We start from the raw sequence: 21,190 nt of genomic DNA, 5'->3' as shown, positions 1-21,190 counted from the left end.
GAGATAAAATTGAGATCGCCACCTCACACTTGTAATTTTACTTTTGAGAGACGAGAGGTTAATGTAGAGGCTCATAAGCTAGCTAAATTTTCTTTGAGTTTACTTCTGGGGCGTCATGTGTGCTTGGGTTAGCCACATGACCAAGTTTGTATCCCACACTCTTTGGATTATGAGTAATAAAAGCCTTTTTCCCTAAAAAAGCAGTCTGTCAATTAGGGTTAGAGTCGGATTTTGTTTAGAGAAGTTTAGCTATTGCTACTTTTATTTATCTTCGCTCGTAGCGGCTAGTGCGACCGACAAGACATCCTATCGGAACCCCATCTTGTGAGATTTATTCCATCTAGCATATTCGCAATTGCGGATTGCTTGGCTATTACTTTCTTGCATGTTCTTCGATTTGCTTGCAGGAAAAATCCTTCATGGATAGATCGATCACGCCGTTGGCTCGGTCGATAACACCGTGGAGTTGGTTCAGCCATTGTCGTGGATATCAGTCGTGTACGGTTCTCCCTGTACGATTAGTAACCGAATCGTGAGGGTCAAATCCTCCAAAAATAGTAGTTATCTCTCTCTCATCGAAAGATCGGGTCACCAGTTCACATTAGGCGGCGGCGACGACTAGGACAGAGGACGCGGAGGACGCGACAGCCAAACGAGGACGTACGGCCATGTGGTACGACTAACCGGCGAGCCCATCACAGCTGCCGCCATCTCACTGACCCTCGAGCAGACCGGCGATATGTAAGTCAAGGACGTGGCAATGGCCAACAGCCCCGATAGTTTCTCTTCGCTCATGAACGGGCCCGCCTAGATTGGCACTGAATTTAATCAGACCCTCGCATCGTCTCCCCAAGTGCGACGCCAGGGGCGAACTCTCACGCCACCAGAGACCCTCGCCATGCTTCTTCCCCATCCGCCACTGCCGCCGGCGTAGGCCACGGTGACGGCGGGCCCGGCGCTGAAGGAACCAGGATCTGGATGCGGCGGCGATCTCCTGGCGCGGCCGGGGCATGGCCGGGAGGGAGTTGCCCGCAGCAGCCACGCTACCCTCCATGGCCCGCGGGATCCGAGATATCCGGTGATGGTGGGCATGGCGGCGGCCGCGGATCTGGATGATCCATCATCAACTCTTCATGTGGATGGTCGGCGGCACGTTGAGGGCTCCAGAGAGGGGATGGAGGATCTCCACCGGAGAACCGGTGGTGGCATACGTCTTCATGGCGAAGCTCCGCGCGGTTCCAGCCAGCCACGAGACTGGGATGACGCGGCTTCCGGTGAAAATCGCAGTCGCGCCTGACCGCGGTCTTGGCGGACGATGGCGGCATCTCTACGTCGTTTTCTTCTCAAGGCATCGTTGTTGCAGGTCACGTCAACTCGATCGGGATGTTCCGGGGAAAATACTATATATGGGTCTACCGGATCGGACGATGACGGCACCTTCGGTATCGTTCTCCCTCCTATGGACATCTTTTTGGAGTAAGTGCTGGTTGGTGGGAACAAGAGGAGGAGCGATGCTACACCTACTGCAAAGCCGACGACGGATCCCAACTGCATGGCGCTGCGGAGTTTCGGCGATGGACGTGTGTGGATGGATACGCACAGGACGGTGGCGTTGTCTAGCGCCGTGGTGACGTCCACGACAAGCCTGGCAAGATTGATGCGTCAGTACCTGTTCTGAAGATGGATCGGTGAAAGACGGCGACGACGACCTCTAAGAGTGCGTCGGACGGTGTGTGACCCAGTCCCAGCATTGTGGCTTGGCTAGGGCATCCGGCTTTAGATGTTAGGTTTTGATGCGATGTCTGTTTGATATTCGGCTCGGACATTCGGCACCCCTTCATCAAGGAGATAGGAGTAGCGACGGGTGTTGTTGGCTTTGCTTACTGACGTATTACTTCATAAGATCTTTATGAATAATTATAAAATGGTTGCATGCATCGCTCAGAACCAGAGACCAATGTCCTTTTCTAGAAAAAAATGAACAGGCCCATCAGGATCGACTACAACAGAGAGGAACGAGGATACACAAATCAAGTTTTTAGGACAACAAAAACGACAAATAGTTGTTTTTCCACAAACGCGAAATTTTGTGTTTTAGAAAATTTGATTTTCCATAACGACAGATTAGTTAGGCTAGCCAAATGTGGTTTCAGGTTGTTATGCCGTTTTCCTAGTTTATATAGAACCGATTTTCTACAAACCACCTATCCAAACAAACTTATATCTTTTTGCGTAATGAACCACACGCAAACTTGATGTCTAGAATCCACGGGTACCAAATCGGCTAAGATTTAACTAATTCTCTAACCACCAAGAAAATGACAAAAAAAAATTGGTAAAAATGAGAAAACTATCAAGAGAGAAAAAAGAAAAAGGAAACAAAAGAAATTAAAATGAAAAATTTAAAAAGAAACAAAAATGGAGTAACAGAAAACAGTTTTAAAAAGGACAGCACACACAATAAAAAAGGGCATGTGTTTAGTACGATCCAAGAAAAACACTGTTGCATGTTAAAAACAAAGTCCATCACTCATCTTTTTTAAAACTTTTTTTAAACTCATCCGGAAAATGAAACGATTAACCTGGATGGGCCACGCGACCTGCCCGAGAAAAACACGAACTACAAGAACACCCACAAACCTGGATGGGCCACGCGACCTGCCCAAGAAAAACACGAACAGCTGAGCCTCTTATCCATTCCCGTTAACTCACCGCAGAGGACCAAGTCAAAAGAAAAACTCACATTGTGTTTATGACTAATCAGGCTCAAACTGATTACTTTCATACGTCATTTGGGATAATTTCCCATATAAAAAAAGAAAAAGAGTCAGAAAGGACGGGAGATGTTTCCCATATCAAATAAAAAAAAGGTGAAAGGTACCATAACAATATGTACCAGACTGCCTGTTTCCTTGTAGTTGGATCTCCCACTTTTTGAAATGTTCCAAATTCCAGCCTCAGCCAACGCACAAAAATTCTCTCCAAAAAAAAAAAAGCCAACGCACAAAATGCATGGATCTTAAAGCACATGGCTCTAACGGACCTGGACTCAGACTGAATCATAGCAAACCCGATAAAAATACCCTTTATCGAAAGTGAGATCTATCTGACAATATTTTGAAAAATAAAAAACAAAGATGTACTGTAGCATAGTAATAAGCGTGCACATTATTATTACCTACGCTGCAATTTGTAATAATAAATAGGAAAATAACAACGAACAACTAACTGAATGCCACCAGACAGCAAGATAAGTATGTCAATTTAACCATGATGACAAAAGGAACTTCCCCAAGCGTTGGCGATAAACTAAAGCACATACAATTGACTTGGAATAACCCCAGTCAACAACAGGCCAGTTGGACCTAAGGCACTGGAAAAATTGACTCATTATGCGGAGTCAGTAAACAATGGAATGAATTAGACTCCTAATGCAGGTTAATCCAACGACAAATGGAATCTGATGCAGTTATTCAATCAGCATACCCTTCAGAGAAAGAACCTGTACTACTGCACAGGGATTAGAAGTTATGTACTCTCCTTATTTTTCTTACCACTGGAATGGCCAGTCTTTCTCTTGTGGCGGCTGAAATCCGACACAAATCTGAATGTCTGACCACAGCCAGGTACCATGCATTCGTAAGGTCGCACCCCCGTATGGACCCTCATGTGTTCTGTCCTAGCCCATGGCCACTTGAATGTCTTCTTGCAGCCCTTCCATTCACAATTGAGTGGCCTTTCATCCATGTGCACTTTGCGGTGCTGGAGCAGGTATTTATGGCAGAAGAACTTTTTCTTGCATCCTTTAACAGGACAAATATCACGCTTGTGCAACAACAAATCCTGCTGTGAGCTGAAGCTCATGTCACACCCTTCTATATCACAAGGAAATTTTGCTGCTTTATCACCCGCTTGACATCTGCTGGTTTTTCTCTTACCAGTTTGCACCTTCCCTCTAGGCTTCACTTCCATGCCATCCATTTCTTCTTCCCGAACTTCATAACAGTTCTCTCGTGTGGCTTCATCCACATCATTAAGCAAAGAGTCCAAAGCGTTATCTCTGCCGCAACCTTCATCAAACTGGCTATCACTCTTTTGCTTCCTAGAGATTGATTCTATGTTCAGCATTTGCAATTTCTCATCTCCATTTGAGTAATTATCCTTTGCCTTGCCCTTGCTGGATTTTCTCTTACAACAATGCAATTTACCACCAGATTTCACTTCCGCAGCCTCAAGTCTTTGTACTGGACTGTTATCCAAGTTTCCCATTGTGGCGTTATCTCCGCGATGTATGTCATGCCAGCAATCCATATCATTATATTCATCATTTAGTTCATGGGAGTTGTTGTTTCTTTTATCATCCTCACCACTTCGTGTTTTGGCTCTAGATTCCACTTTCACATCATGATCTTTTCCTTCTGGAACTTCCTCCCAGTTGTTATCTTCATCGTATTCTTCTCGAAACTGTGTATTTATCTCGACGTCCTTTTGCTTCCTAGAAATTGATTTCTTATTCATCTTTTGCACTTTCTTGTCTCCATTCAGAGAATCATCTCCCGCCTTGCACTTGCTCGATTTTCTCATATTACCTTGCAATTTACCTGGAGATTTAGCTTTCACAGTACCAAATTCTTGTTGTCGACTGTCTTCCAAGTGTCGTATTGCAGTACTATCTCCAGAATCTATGTTAAACCAGCAGTCCACGTCATTAGCTTCATCATAAAGGTCAAGAAAATTGCGGTTTCCTTTATAATCCTTTGGCTTGTTAGAACTTGACTTCATGTTCATGCTTTGCAAGGTATATTGTTGATATTGCTGAGTGCTTGGTGCTTCTGTAATTTTACCTCCTTCATGTTTGTCATGATCATCGAAGTTTCTAGGCTGATCGCTGATGGTTTTAGAGTTCATCCCAATGCTACTGCAATGTAAAGTGGCTTCGTCATTGGCGGAGCATCTCTTCTTTCTGGCTCCAGATTTTTCAATAGAGTCCCTTCCTTTCCTTCTGGATATCCTTTTTGATGGGCTACAGTTAACCATTGTATTACATGTAAGCGATGGTTCATCGTATACTATCTCATGGTAATTAGCACCAAGCATCACTTTGCTGCAAACTATGGCATGATTGTGTTCTTCATGCTCACGAACTAAAAAGGGATGGACTTGGTTTGACATCCAAACTTTCCCGCACCAACATCCAGCCACTCTTTTCTTTGTCACGCCTGATCTTTGCCGTCCATAATCTGTCAAATTGTCTGGGTTTTCTTGGCCAAATGCCTCATAAATGATGGAATTGTATGGTATCTGCTTGCTGTAAAGCGGGGATTTGCTCTGTTTTGCACTGTAGTATATATTGATACCCATTTTAACTGCCCAGTCACTGCTTGCAGGTTCAGCATCTTCATCATGCAACGCCAACTGAATTCTTCTGATGTCATCATCAGTTGCTTCTTCAAAAGCTACATCTTTCCAATCAGGCTTCAAACCAAGTTCTTCTGCTATGAATTTTGCTGCTGACTCTGCTCTAGGATATTCTGAAAATGCAACGTAAATCACTAATCAAGAACAACTTCATTTTACATGGAATACATGATTGACGTCCACTAAAAACACTGTTGACTCTAGCAATAATATTACAAAGATTGCTAAAAAATAGCTCTTCTAACATTATACATATAGCCTATATTTCTAGAAAGAAAACAAGGACAGTGCCAACGAAAGCTCTGAAGCTTTTGAAGCACTCTCCTTGCACCTTCATAGCAATATTGAAGTGTTGTTGAGAATATAGTATACCCCATACTGAATTTGATGAAAAATATGTAACTGAAGCTCTTTGTTACTATATGCCCTTCTCCATACAACAGAGTATGTACAGCAATTGTGCTAAAAATATGGACCAAAAAGGAAAATCCATCGAGTTTCTCTTTGGAGTATCCTGTACTACTTAAGTATATTTGGTATTAACACAAACATGTTGGATATGATGAGGAGCAGGAAGGCACTCCTAGGATTATGGAATCATATGACTATTCCATACTAAAAAAAAGCTCACACTTTATTCACTTAATAAAAACTGTATACTTTATCCCTTTCAGCATACCTGCATACTAATTCAAGATATCCCCAAGAAAATTGCAATGAATATGAATATACATTTTGGGAATATAGAAAGGAAACCAAATATAGTAGTTGCTCAAATAACACTGAACTTCTGCAATAGATTCAAAATTGGACTTTTGTTTAAGATAGCATAGTGAAGGACAAACTCAGGACTCAAGAGATTATGGAACAGTGTTAATACCCGGATGACACAAGAGCATAACATTAGCACCACCAATTTTTTGAAGTTGTGTCCATGTCCCCAAAGCATGTTCTAGACAAAATACATGCATTCTGCAAGAATCATTGTTGTACTTGAGCTGGGTCAACACATCTGGTTCAATTGAGGACTTAGCTGTGGTTACATGAGTATCTGAATAGGCTTTTACACCTGATATGGTTAGATCATTAGCCAAATCAATGTAGACAGAACACTGATCATAGGTTGTTCCTTGCTCTCTCAGCTTTGCTAAATGATTGATATCTGTGTCCCTACCACATCGAGTTATTGTCGTACTATTATCCTCTATAGATTTCAGCAAAGAAGTTGTGGTTTTGGCTTCACAACACTCTTCATACAAGTGCGAATTTGATCTTTGACGCTGAACTGTACTTGAGAAGCTAACTGATGTTTCCAATAACTGATTATCTTTGCCTTGGTTTGATTCCTCCTCAGAGTCTGATGATCCGTAAGTAGAAGCTAGAAGCCCTAGAGCAGAGGTTGACCCATTATTGTTCCTGCTGTATAGTTGTCCACACCGATCAGATACATGGGCTAAACTTACGCTAAGTGCTTCCGAAGCTTGTCCTGTTGAAAACAGACATGATATTTATATCAAGTCTTCCAGGTATGCAAAATGAAACACACTTCATCATAATAGTTCTTATCCTTTAGTTCCATTCAGCTGTAGGAAATCAGGAACTAAAAAAGAAGCACTGATGATTTTTATCACTTGCACCTTTCACATACAAATATAATAATTTCAAAACATAACATTCATTGTTTGATATTATGATTACAAGAAAACTTTAGCAGATCGATCACTTCTCATAGTGCAAAAACGCTACTTTGAATGCAACGCTATTTCTGTTTTTAGCTCCAATTTGACCAAAATCAGAAAGATGATTAAGATGATATGTGCTGGATAAAAAAAAATACCATAACCAGTACAATATTTAGAAATGACACGATGGAGGGGAAAAATGATATGGGGTAAAAGTGATTATTATGCACATGAGATAGTGTGGGGGTAAAAGATCAAGTCGCACTAACCTTGTTGAGGAACCATCTCAATATTTTTGGTTATCCAATTTGAGATACCATCTGATTCACTAACTTCTCCCGGTTTTGCACTCGATGAGATGCCCTCTCTAGACAACACAAACTGGACAGCCGCTTCTCTAGGTTGAATGATGGCAACACAAGCAAAGCTTAATACGCCACACTGAACGCACGGCAACCGCCCCTGATCTAAGAGCCCACCTCTCTTATCTTTATCAGTTACTCCACTCTGCAACTTGGATGGTGATAAACAGAAGGCAGCAGTGCCAAGTTCACCATATTTTGTTTCATAAAGCTTTCTTCTGTTGTATGCAGATAAAGATGCTTCAGTAACTGACTGAGAGTGACTCATGTTCTCTACTACTATACTTTTGTCTAGTGCCACATCAACAGACATATTGTGCACTGCTTGCTGACTAATACTACAGTGACCACCCGTCAAACTTTGTTTAACAGTGAGTTCAGGTTCCATCATCGTAGGAAAGGATGTAGGAGGAAATGGAGTCTCAGGAACAATTATACAAGAACTCTTATCCAGAAGGATACTAAGCAAATTGTTATTTTCAATCACACTTCCAACAAATTTTTCTTTCACCATTGTATCTCCTTCATCCTTCTTCTTCTTATCCCTTAATCGAGAGCTTCTTGGAAGAGTATGGAAATCCTTAGGTTCCCTATAACAAGCAAATAATTTTCCAAAATATAACCAACTGCATAAATATAACTCTACAAAATTATCGCAAAGATAATTCACATTCACTGTCCATTTTGAAGAGGAGGCTGTGTTATAACTGAATAGACTAGTTTAATCAGATGAAACTGTAATGCATCCATCATAAGTCGTTTGAATTCCAACAATATATCTAGTTATTTTAGTGTAACTTAAATTAAAAAGATATAAAGAGAATGCATCAGTTCACTATTCTTGCATAAACAAAAAATTCTATGACAAAAAAGAATGATATTTGTATTCGTTGCAGCACACCTTTGACTTAATGACAATGCAAGCTCGTAAAGCAGCTGATAATGAGAAATCATTGGACCACAATTAGTTGAAGCCCTCCGGATTGCAGCTTCTTTGGCCACCTGCAACCAGAGAGGAGTGGCAATATTTGTTGCTTCCCCACAATTAAATCCTGTGAAAATGAAATAGTTAAATAAATTCATTGTTTCAATCATAGGGGTCGAAATCCTTTACAATAATTAGTATTCATAACTCTTCAGAAGACACATATTAAATACCAAACTTTAAATGTAGCAGTGATTTGGTAGTCGGAAAAATGAATACATGTGATCCACATCCGCAGATGAAATTACAAACCCTGACCAGTCAAAACTGCCATCCCTCTTCCAACAATTTGGGACTGTGTTATTACAAGAAACTAGGTCTAACGTCTACAGCAGTTAACTCTTTCAAATTCTTCTACGGATGCAAACATCATGGTCAATTATCATGAAATAATCACCAATAAAGTTATTTCAACTTTCAAGTGAGTGCAAGCCCACTGTTGATAACTCTAAAAGAAGCTATAAATTGAAACATTTCATCACGGGTGTAGAATAACGGCTATAACGAATGGTTGTCATCTAAATCAGTAATAACAATATATACTATTACTGCAGCATCTGACTGATGAACAAAGTTGAATAAAATCATAAGAACACCTACTGAAAGTAGCTTTTCAAAATTCCATTTCTAAGTATCTGAGAACACTTCTTTACAATAATTAGTGAAGTAGATCCACACATGCAGGAGCAAACAGATAACTTATAGAAAAGCACTCAATGTATACAGACATGATTGATGGCCTACCATGGCTAAAACCACAATGATAAGCTCCAGGGAAGGTGATAACAAATTCTCCAGGGTTCTGAACCAATCTGCTTTGGAGAAGTATCTATCAATAGTGCCCAATGCTCAAATAATGACCAAGAGAATATCACAAACAAGAATGTTAAACCATGTCCCCGTACCTGCAGCAAGGAACTCCCGCAGAAAGTAGCACTTCAGGGGACAAGACGGTCGTCTTCTGATTTAAAGTTTGAAAGGCCACTGCATGCAGTAACATAAGACCCATTAGCAAGTTATAATATACAGATTCTTCCCTACAATGAGCACTTGGTTTTGATTAATTCTGTGCTGAGCAACCTCACCATCTTCATGATGTCCTTTTGGAGATACCCAAGGGGGTTCGCATGAGGTTAGATTATTATCGCTCCTGATTCTTTTGGCAACCGGATCAACATAAGAGAAAGTATCTGTTGAGATGAGAGGGGGAGTACCTACAGAGAGGAGGGCAGGTGGTGTCTGGTGACTCACGAGTAGTTCCTCTCGTGTCTGGCGGCTCACACAGGGGCAGGGGGAAGAGGGGCTCCTCTTCTAGGTCAGCACCTCTCATGGGCTTGGGCCCAAGAGACAGATCTTGATGGGCTAGGGCCCATACCGGTTCAACACTCCCCCTCAAGATGGGTGGTAGATATCTATCATCCCCATCTTGTCACACGCCAAGTTACAGTCCTTTGTTCCCAGTCCCTTTGTCAAGCAATCTGCAAACTGCTGCCCAGAGCTGACATGAGTAAGGCTGATGATCCCAGCATCAAGTTTCTCTTTAATGAAGAAGCGATCAATTTCCACATGCTTCGTCCTATCATGTTGAACTGGGTTATTAGCAATGGCTATAGCTGACTGATTGTCACACCACACCCTTAAGGGTCCCTTCCTCAAGAGTTTCAACTCGCATAGTAGGTGCTTCACCCAGAGCATATCACACAACCCTTGAGATAATGCTCTATATTCAGCTTCTGCTGTTGATCTAGACACAACATTCTGTTTCTTGCTTCTCCATGACACCAAATTTCCTCCCACAAACACACAGTTACCTGAAGTTGATCGTCTATCATCTTGACAGCTAGCCCAATCAGAGTCACTATAGCCATCCACCTCAAGATGTCCACTCTTCGCAAACCACAACCCTTTACCCGGAGTCCCCTTCAAGTATCTCAGGATTCTGTGAACAATATCAAGATGCCCTCTCCTTGGTTCATGCATGTATCTGCTCACCACCCCCACGGCATACGTAATGTCAGGCCTGGTATGACACAAGTACAATAACCTCCCAACCAGCTTCTGATAATCTTCCTTATTCACTAGCTCACCTGATTGTGCTGTTACTTGATGATTTTGTTCAATTGGAGTAGGGGCTGCACGACATCCCATCATGCCCATGTCACTCAAAAGATCCAAGGTGTATTTTCGTTGGCACAAAGATATTCCCTTCTCTGTCCGGGCCACTTCTATGCCAAGGAAGTACTTTAGATTTCCTAAGTCTTTTACCTCAAACTCCTTGCTCAGACACCCCTTCACTCTCTTTATTTCCTCCTCATCATCTCCAGTGATGATGATATCATCAACATAAACTGCAACAATGGTGATCTTCTTATTAGTGTGTCTATAAAACACCGTGTGGTCACCATTACATTGGCCATACCCCATATTCCAAACAGCTCGTCTGAACCTATCAAACCATGCCCTCGGCGATTGCTTCAGACCATACAAGGATTTCTTCAGCCTGCATACCTTCCCCGTAGTCTGTTCTGTGCCAAAACCTGGCGGTATCTCCATGTATACCTCTTCTTTCAAGTCACCATGTAAGAAGGCATTCTTGACATCTAACTGGTGCAATTTCCACCCAAAGTTTGCAGCACACGAGACCAATACCCGTACCGTGTTCATCTTGCAACTGGAGCAAATGTCTCATCATAGTCAATTCCATAAGTTTGACTATATCCTCTGGCAACCAATCTAGCCTTATACCGTTCCACCTTGCCCTCAGGATTCTGCTTCACAGTAAAAATCCACTTACAACTCACTGCTTTCTTTCCTGCCGGCAATGTGGTTAGCACCCATGTCTTGTTTTTTTTCAATGCTTCTAACTCCTCTATCATCGATTCACGCCACTTCGGATCTTGCTTTGCAGCCTTCCAATCCCTAGGGATAGACACAGTTTGCAGAGAGGCAACAAACGCCTTATATGAAGGTGACAAAGCCTTGTAAGACACAAAATTGCCAATATCAAGGTCATCACAAGCATCATCCTTTGGCAGAGCCTTCCTTGCTACCTCACCCTTCCTTGCCGCTTCACGTGTAGGTTTTCGCAACGCAATGGGCAGCTCCACTGTGTCAGATGAGCTTGCCTCACTGCCTTGCTGCTCCCCCTGCACTCTTGCCTCACTGCCTTGCTGCTCCCCCTGCACTCTTGCCTCCCTGCCTTGTTGCTCCCCCTGCACTCTTGCCTCCCTGCCTTGCTGCTCCCCCTGCACTTGTGGTTGCCGCCGAGAGTACACCAGGGTATTCGTCTGCCATCGATCCCGAACAGAACCTGGAGAGCACCAATCTTAAGTGTATCGACAGTTGGCTCGACATGAGCCCGCACATCATCATCAGTGATGGTACTAACCGGAATTGTACCCACTATTGGTTGAACCTGAGCCTGCACATCATTATCAGTGTTAATGTAAGTATGAGACACATCCTTCTCCCCCTCTTGACCATCATGCACAGGGTGTAGATGGTCAAGCTCTGCAAACAACAGACTGAGATCAGTCGGCTCACCATAGAATGGCTCAGACTCCCTGAATGTAACGTCCATACTTACAAACCTGCGTTTTTCAGAGGGACACCAACATTTATACCCCTGCTGACTAGACGAGTATCCCAGAAAGACACACTTCACTGCCCGAGGATCAAGCTTGCCAACAGATGGTCGGTGATCACGAACAAAGCAGGTACTGCCAAACAACTTTGGGGGAACAACAAACTTATTATCTCCAATGATCAACTCAGACGGAGATTTCATGCCAAGTATCCTGGAAGGTGTTCGGTTGATCAAGTATGTGGTTGTCATAACTGCATCATCCCACAAGAACTTAGGCACATTCATGGTAAACATCAACGACCGAGCAACCTCAAGAACATGACGATTCTTCCGTTCGGCCACTCCATTCTGAGGGGGGGTGTCCGGACATGAAGTTTGATGAAGAATCCCATGGTCAGCCATGAAAGCCCCAAAAATGTTGTTCACATACTCCGTTTCATTGTCCGTCCTGAGCACCTTGACCTGTACCTGAAACTGGTTCTTTACAAGAGCATGGAAGTTCTGAAAACAGCTAAACACCTCATCCTTGTGACGCATCAAGTAAATCCAAGTCATGCGAGAATAGCAGTCAATAAAGGTAGCAAAATACTTCTTCCCATTCATTGACACCACTGGGCTAGTCCATACATCCGAATGAATAAGCATAAAAGGAGATATGCTCCTGAGCCCCTTACTCACATATGAGGCCCGTGTGTGTTTTGCATATTCACAAGCATCACATGTCAGCTTGCCTTTGCCTATTCCACACATAACATCCGGAAATATTCTACTCATCTTATCAAAAGATACATGCCCCATCCTACAATGATGGATCATCGCCTGCTTCTCCTTATCCTCCATGGTCGCAGCACACACCAAGTCCGGCTGCACCTCCTGGTCCATGTACCAGAGCCCCCTACGCCTGGTGCCAGTCCCAACCGTCTGGCTCGTCTGTCGCACCTGAATCAAGCAACCGAACTTGTCAAGGATCACACGACAGTCCATTTGATCAATGAGTGCACTGAAAGAGACCAAATTGACAGGAAAGGCTGGCACATGTAAAACTGACGATAGGGAAATGGTCGGAGTACACTTTACTGTACCAACCCCTATGACTGGTTGTTTTGTGCCATCAACCGTTTGTATAGTGCCCGTGTGAGAGGGAGGATGCTTAGTGTAAGATTCGAACACACATGAGTTACTAGCAACATGCTTAGATGCTCCAGAGTCAAGAACCCACTCTAGAGCACTCTCATTAGTAGCAAGAGATGCTCTTTCCGGATTACCTTCATCAGTGGAGGCCCAGTGAGCAAAGTCTCCATAGACAACATCATCTACATCTTTGCCTTTGGACGTCCCAGTGTCTCCTGCAACGGCCATGTGAGCCCTCTGACCCCCTGAGTGTCCTGAGTAGCCACCTCTACCTCTAGAAGCCTGGCTCCATGAGGTCTCTGAGTATCCACCTCTGCCTCTAGCACTTCTACCTCTGCCTGCTCCCCCTCTGTTATATCCCCTGCCTCTGCCACGAGTTGGACATTCTCTCTTCCAGTGACCTACCTCCCCACAGATATGACATTTGGTGGGATCTCCCCACTCCATGCGCTCAGTGACTGCAAATGTCGAAGCTGGCACAACCTTCATGTCTGCATGCTCAAGGGATAGGCGCACCTCCTCTTGAGTCATCACTGCAATAGCCTCAGGAATGGTAGGCAGACTAGGTTGGTGCAACAAGGAAGCCTTCCTGCCATCAAAGCAACCTTTGAGGCCAGCCAAAAATTTCAGCACACGCCTGCGTGCCATCCACTTATGCCCTGACTCGATTGAAGCCGCATCATAGAGTTCCAAGGGATCACAGTTATCCTGGTCAGCCCACAGAGCCTGCAGTTCTGCCACGTATGTCATCACTGACATGCCATCATCTTGACGCAGCAACCTAATCTTGTCCTCAATCTGAGCAATGAGCATGACATTGCCCTTGCCAGAGTATTGAGTGGACAGAATCTTCCATATCTCAGCAGGTGAGGATAGCCCCTCCACAGAGCGTCCAATGGAGGGCACCACGGAGTTCAACAACCGCACCATAAGTACAGAGTGGATGACCTTCCACCTCTTGCCCTCTGCACTACTCTTGTCCCTTGGTTCTACAACGGTGCCCAACAAATATCCATCAAGCTCCTTCTGCTCCATAGCCCACAAAGCCCTTCTGGACCAGCTCAAATAATTTGTTGCCCCCTCTAGCTTCATGTCCAGGGGCGACATTTCAAGCTTTTGAGCCACTTCCTGTCGAGGAACGATGGCCCCAGAGTTGGACTCCGCGAGGATCTTAGCGAGCTTCTCCAAAGCCTCGGCAAGACCAGTTGGTTCAGCCATTGTTTGGCGGGATAAGCAGCAACAGCAAAACTCAGCAACACCTCTTCTTCTCTTTCCAACCAGCAGCAGCTCCTCGCAGGAATAAGCTCCAGCACCTCCTCTTCCTTCTCCCCCTCAGCAGCACCAGCAGTAGCAGCAACAGAGTCAGCAGCAGCAAACACGCAGCCTCCAGGACCACAGCGCCCAGCAGCAGCTCCTCTCCTCTCGATCACTCCCCTTTCTACTCTCCGCTCAGCAGCACCACAGCGCACGCAGGACGCACGCACTCCTTCTCTCCACTAGTGCTCCTCCTCTGCTCCTCTGCCTGCTGCCGCTCAGCACACGCACGCCAGCAACCACCCCGAGCAGCTCCTCTTCCTCTGCAGCCGCCCGAGGACGAGGAAGAGCCCGAGCAGGGGCTCTGCCTCCGGTCCAAGAAGCAGCAGCAGCAGCCGCCCGCGCGGCTCTGCCGGGCCGCTCCCCGCGTCTCTCGTGCGTGCAGCTCTCCGCAGCCTCCCACGCGCACGCCAGATCCGCCGCCACCTCGCCGGACGTCGCCGCCGTCTCCTTAGGCCCCGCCGTCGCTGGCCTCTGATACCATGTTGAGATGAGAGGGGGAGTACCTACAGAGAGGAGGGCAGGTGGTGTCTGGTGACTCACGAGTAGTTCCTCTCGTGTCTGGCGGCTCACACAGGGGCAGGGGGAAGAGGGGCTCCTCTTCTAGGTCAGCACCTCTCATGGGCTTGGGCCCAAGAGACAGATCTTGATGGGCTAGGGCCCATACCGGTTCAACAGTATCATTTAGCATGGTGGAGAGATTTTGTCTACTCCTAAAGACCAGGGTGGCCTCAGCACCCATCTAGAAGTCAAAAATAGGTGCCTTCTAAGTAAGTGACTATTTAAGCTGCTAACCAAGGATGGAGTGTGGCAGTCACTCTTATGTAATAAATATTTGGGGTAGAATCCACTCACTCATGGCAGTTAAAGCCAAGCCAATGGACTCCCACTTTTGGAAGGGTCTCATGAAGGTTAAAGATACTTTTCTTCAATCTGGATCTTTTTTTCTCTAGGTAATGGTGAATCAATTAGATTCCGGGAGGATAAGTGCATTGGGGATAAGCCTCTTCCGGTTTTGTAGCCCAAGTCATTTAATATTGTCCGTCACAGGGATGCCACTGTTCCTGCGATTATTGGAGTAGAGAACTCACAGGTCTGACTTTCGTACGGCTCTCATTGCGTCATTCGTCAGCATTTGGTGGACAGAAATGAGATTGTCCTAAAGGTTGCAGATGTGCAGCTTACTACAGACCAGGACCTATTTAAATGGGATCTTCACACTTCTGGCCTGTTTCTGTGCACTCGATGTATACAAGGGTCAAGTTTAAGTTGAGAAGATTGTAGCGTCTTAAATTACCGTTGATGAAGGGGAGCCTTGGTGCAGCGGTAAAGTTGTTGCCTTGTGACCATGAGGTCACGGGTTCAAGTCCTGGAAACAGCCTCTTGCAGAAATGTAGGGAAAGGCTGCATACTACAGACCCGAAGTGGTCGGACCCTTCCCTGGACCCTGCAAAAGCGGGAGCTACGTGCACTGGGCTGCCATTTTTTTTTTAAATACCGTTGAAGATAAAAGTTTTCCTTTGGTTCGTCTACAGAGAAGTTATACTAAGGATAATCTTGTAAAACGAATGTGGCAAGGGGATACTCGTTGTAGCTTCCGTTATGAAGAAACCATTCATTGTTGTGTAGCACGTATTGCATGGCAAGCTGTGTATTTAGCCTTTAATATCACCCTGCCCCATACTATTTCACATATTTTTGGGTCCTGGCTAAGGGGGGTTGATAAATCTTTAAGATCTCTTATTCTAGTTGGGGCAGCAGCGGTGCTTTTGTCTATCTGGCTATGCAGAAATGACGTCATTTTTTACAAGAAAAATGTTCATTCTTGTATGCAGGTGCTAGTCTCATGTACCAATTGGCTGTTGTTATGGACGTTATTACACAAGGCCCAGCACAAGGTGCTGATGGAGCTTGATGCAAAGAAGCTCGAGTGGATTACCAAGTAGTTTACGTCCCAGTTTGGACGGCGTGCCAATGATAGGCTCCTGAGCGTTTAGAGTAGTTTTGTTGGCATGAGTTATCTTAGTTGGTCCATGTTTTTATCTTGCCCTCCTTTTGGCAAGATAGGAGTTTCATCTTGTCGTGGTGTTCTCACGGGTCACGGCAAATGCCATGGGTAGGCTTATCGGACGTGGTTGGGGCCAGAGGACGTCGGAGGGTTCCGGGTGCGAGATCAGGGACAAGCGGAGAGGGACTCGCGATGTACCCAGGTTCGGGGCCCTCCGGGGGATGTAAAACCCCTAGTCCTGCTGGCTCTACTAGATGGATCTCATAAGGTGAATACAAGGCGCTCCTGGAGCTGTTTGAGGGGAGGAGGAAGAAGAGCTAGCTCTCTCCTTCTCCTGGTTATGAGTGTGTGTGTGTGTGGAAAAGGAATGGAACTCCCCGGATGGAGGGCTCCTGGGGGGTCTTATAGACCTGCCCCCCAGGGTTACAATGGTAATGTTACATGGGCACGGCGCCCTCATGTCATTGTCTCGAGCCGGCCGCAGGTCCCGCCGGCTGCCAGATCCGCCGGACACGAGTCCCGCGGGGGGCCACGGCACTGTGGCACGTCGTTGCTCGCGTCACGGGGTGGTGGGCGCCGTCTTGCTACAGGACCGCACCAGGTCGCCGCCGCCGACTCCGAGACGTGGCCTCGGGGCACACTGTAGCCTGCTTTGGTCGGGACAATAGGTGCACTGTAGCCACGCCCGCCCGTCGTAGGAGGGGGGCTGTCTGGTCGTCTGGTCGGCCTGAGCGGGAGCCGACCCGGCCGGGTCAAGCCCTGGTGCCCCGCCCAGCCGCCCCGGAGCCAGGCGGCCGGATGGCAGGGTGAGCCGGATGGCAGGGTGAGCCGGATGGCGGGGCGCTTGCCGCCCTGTTGTTTTGGAAGATTGTTAGGTCTGGATTTGCCTACCCGGGGGTCATCCCTGATACGGTCACTGCAGGTATTCTTGTCGTTCCTCCATTACTGTCAAGTAAAACATCTTCCAACCGAGAGACTCGCTATGAAAACAAGATGCAAAAGTATGTGGTTCCCGCTCTACGTCATAAGAAGATCATGTGTGCTACAGAACAGAGGGGGGTCTTAGGTGTGAAGTCTGTTCTATATGCTACTGAAAGGAGATGGTCATATGCTCAACCGATTGAACGCAACAACATCGCTACAAATAATTCTTTTGCTTGTTCGGTTGCTCCTCAGATCGTGCCTCGGGAGGAAGTGAAGCCCACGTTCAGAACACCCTGTGATTACTTCTATCTAGGCCAGCAGAGTGAAAGTTTGAAGGCTGCACCATCAAGTTAATTTTAGTGTCAGCCTAGAAATCATACATGCAAGTATACGTACGTGTGTCCTTTTTATTTGCTTTCCACAGTTTGTTCAGATTTGGTAGTTTTCTTTTTATTTGCTACGTACAATTTGTAACAGACGAGGAGTCCTCATCGTTTCCTAGTTCAGGTCGGGCCTGGCCCAAGTATTAGGCACCACCTATATAAGCAAGGGGTGCACCGCTTTGTAAGAGGAGGTTTTGGTACGTGAAGAAAATACTCAGAAAAGCATCTGATGGATGCGCCGCATCTGTGTTCCTGCGTTCCATAATTTTGGTTCGATGATTGCATGTGTTCCGGCGACCTAGATTGCCAGGGCATTAGTTTTGCTCGGTTCTTGGTCTTCCAGGATCGATCCAATCTCTCTTTTGCTTCTCCATCTACTTCTAATCTCCTCTGTTGATTACTCCGTCGCCGTCGCCTCCACTAATCGTCATTAGATTAATCCTCCATCTATCCAAGTACTACAACTACTACGTACACATCTTCTACTACTTTCCGATCCCTACAATCCATCCATCCATCTAGTCTAGCTACTAGTTCTTCTGCACGTACACTTCTTCTCCCAAAAATTATTTCTTCTAGTTGTTTGCGCGAGTGAAAGATCAGGGACACCTCATAAAATCGACTCAAAGCTATTTGAGCCATATCAATCCCCCTGACACATCTCTTTGTAATAAGCATTGAATGAGGTTGGCTATATGTATCGAAGGATGCAGAGGCCAGGGAGAATAGATACATTTTCTAAAAATAATAGACACATTCTTCCACGAATATTAAACATTATGTACTACTACCCCCATTCCAAAAAATAAGGCATGCACGTATTGCAAAATTCAACTTTGCCTGCGAGTTAGACCAATACGGAGTATTATATAAGTTATGTGACTTAAAAATCATATCATTGAAAACTTCTTTTGAATACGAACCCAGCTATATAATTTTTGTCACACATAATCTACATTTGGTTGGTTAAATTGATGGTCAAATTTGAAGTTTGAAATGTGTGCGCACCTTATTCATTGGAATGGAGGGAGCAAATGATCTCTAGACAAATGGATGTCAGCTATGTGCTTAATATTGCTTTGAGAATTGAGATAATTTAAACTAGGCAAGCTGGCCTCTGTTGGAAGAATTATCAAGAGTCAACTGCACCATAGGTCACTAAACTTGTGTGCGTGTCACATGGCTCCCTCAACTTATGAATTGCACATTCGAGCCTCAACTTATGAATTGCACATTCAGGTCCGTAAACCTGTATAAATGTACCAAGAGCTACAAACTGCAGTTAGTTCGTGATGATCCTATGGTACTGTGATCATATTTAAATCGGTGATTGAACATGCAGTTGCAAACATGTAATCAGGAACTCATACAGTCCAATGAAATGTGAATACTTCCTTCAAACCATAAGTTATGATGACGTTAATGCTTGGATGGCCGTTGCATACACATAGGAATTGTGAAGTGGACAGGGGGTTATCATGCAGGCCCTAGCCACCTTAGCCCAGGACACAACGGTTGGGTCCGTCTCGGAGCTTCGGTCGGACTCACGATTCAGGTACAACTCAGTTGGATTGCTCCTTGGACTTGTTTGCTGCGTAGGAGAAGTGTCGTGGCCACTCTCACTCTGTGGGCATACCCCATGTGTGTTGACTACATGGCATTAAGAGTGTTTGACACGCAATAGGGTAAAATGGTACACCCTTGCAGGTTTAAATCTACTCAAATAGTCATGTCTATGGTTATGACGACTTGGAGATTTTGTAATTAATTGTAGAACAACTTTAACTAATAATTTAATAAACTTGCTTAGGTGTGAGTGCCTTGGGGATCCTACCTCGTGAAGCATGCGAGGGGGATGCAAGGTAGTGTATTGATGTGGTGGTTAGGTTAAACTATGTAACAGCCCAGGACCAACACTTTCCGCAGTCATTGATTTGCATCATGTTCATCTCATAAGCATTGCATTCATATTGCATCCAATTTAATTTGAATGAGGATTTAATCAACCCTCAACTTTTCCTTGAAGGGCTAAAACCTTAAATTGTGCCAAATGTCCAAAATGCCCTTCATAAACCTTGGATGATTTGGCTAGGGCCTCATAATTATTATGTGGGCCAAGTTCCTCGCCATCTGGAGATTCACCAAGTCTCGGTACCAACGCCCAAATGACTACCACCGTCGTGGACCTCTGCCAAGTACGACTACGACACGCGAATGACTACACCGCACCGAACCCGATCCACCCCACCCGCACACAACAAAGGTGACGACCTGAGACGGTTGTGTGCATGATAGCATGGATCGACCAATTGGACGTTTGCACCTTCTATTGTCTTGAGCTTGTGGCCTCCGTGTCACCACTATGCACCGTTAGCTCAATTTGCACACATGACAACACACTTGAGGCTTTTTGCGGCCGGAACCCCGGAAACACCGCCATGGCAACAAAATGTGCTTCCATGGCAATGAAAACGTGACGTGTCATACTATATGTCAAATTGCTCAGAAAATTGCATAGAACCTCGTTGTCATTCTCATGCATCATAACAACATTTAAAATTAATATGGTGTTTAGTTTAATCGTATTTTAATTGCATTAGACCATTCAAGCATCGCAACTTGCCATGACATAACATTGCATATCATGAGCATGCTGCATCGTTGCCGTAGTTGCATCTGTTGATTCGTTTCCAGTGTTTCTGCTTCTTCGCGATAGGGTCCGGGGATGACGTGAGATACGAGCAAGGTATGAGAATGTACCAAGTGTGGATTCTAGGCAAGTAAAACCTCCTTGTCCATTCCAACACATCCCATTACTTCCTCCCTTATTCTTGCATTAGTGTAACGATGTTGTAGTTGGTCTTCAATACCTATTCTGGTGCATGGCCTATTTATTGTAACCCTTATATGCCTTTACCTTCCGTTCATTATGTTAGTTACTTGCTTGATACTACCATGGGAGCCTGCTCTGACTGTAGTTATACCATATCTACCTGATGTTCTTTTAGGGCATCATACATGTTAACTTGGCTCTTATACATTCTTTATTATGCAATGGAGTTAATTATGTTAACATGTATTTAAAGGTTGGCAGGACATGCTTAGAGCACCGGTGATTTGTTCCACTCCAGCCGACCTAGGATCCGAGTTCTTGTTATCTCGACTCAAAGATTGGATGCACTAACAACTCGTGTGAGGTTTAAATGGGGCCCTCCTCAGCCTACTACCTACTACCTTAGACCACAAGACTTGTCCAAGGGCCACAATAGTTCTGGCTTTCCTTCTGGCATGCACATTACTCATGTTATTCCACGTACAGACGAGACGGTCCCTGATGTTATGATTTTGTTTTTGTCATTGGGGGAGGTTATCCCCTGATATTTGCATACATGCAGGA

General features: G+C 45.0%; 2 protein-coding genes across 2 annotated transcripts in view; both read right to left on the bottom strand.

The window, feature by feature from the left end:
• Positions 1-3,150: 3,150 nt before the first annotated feature.
• Positions 3,151-21,190, bottom strand: part of LOC119308050 (lysine-specific demethylase JMJ705-like) — a 23,171-nt gene continuing 5,131 nt past the window's right edge. The window contains exons 2-7 of the mRNA XM_037584160.1: positions 9,353-9,431; positions 9,192-9,259; positions 8,364-8,514; positions 7,370-8,052; positions 6,299-6,904; positions 3,151-5,531 (exon numbers count right to left, since the gene is read on the bottom strand). Coding sequence (XP_037440057.1) covers positions 3,529-5,531; positions 6,299-6,904; positions 7,370-8,052; positions 8,364-8,514; positions 9,192-9,259; positions 9,353-9,431 — 3,590 coding nt within the window. The 3' untranslated portion in view covers positions 3,151-3,528. The remainder of the gene's footprint in view (positions 5,532-6,298; positions 6,905-7,369; positions 8,053-8,363; positions 8,515-9,191; positions 9,260-9,352; positions 9,432-21,190) is intronic.
• On the bottom strand, positions 12,838-13,677 carry LOC119308051 (branchpoint-bridging protein-like). The gene is made up of 2 exons (XM_037584161.1): positions 13,299-13,677; positions 12,838-12,972 (listed from the first exon to the last, which is right to left on the bottom strand). The coding sequence occupies exons 1-2, from the start codon at positions 13,651-13,653 to the stop codon at positions 12,929-12,931; spliced, it is 399 nt and encodes a 132-aa protein (XP_037440058.1). The 5' UTR covers positions 13,654-13,677; the 3' UTR covers positions 12,838-12,928.

Source organism: Triticum dicoccoides, chromosome 5B, assembly GCF_002162155.2.
Source record: "Triticum dicoccoides isolate Atlit2015 ecotype Zavitan chromosome 5B, WEW_v2.0, whole genome shotgun sequence".
NCBI classification, from domain to species: domain Eukaryota; kingdom Viridiplantae; phylum Streptophyta; class Magnoliopsida; order Poales; family Poaceae; genus Triticum; species Triticum dicoccoides.
Note: the sequence above shows the minus strand (reverse complement) of the source record. Positions and strands in the feature narration are given on the sequence as shown.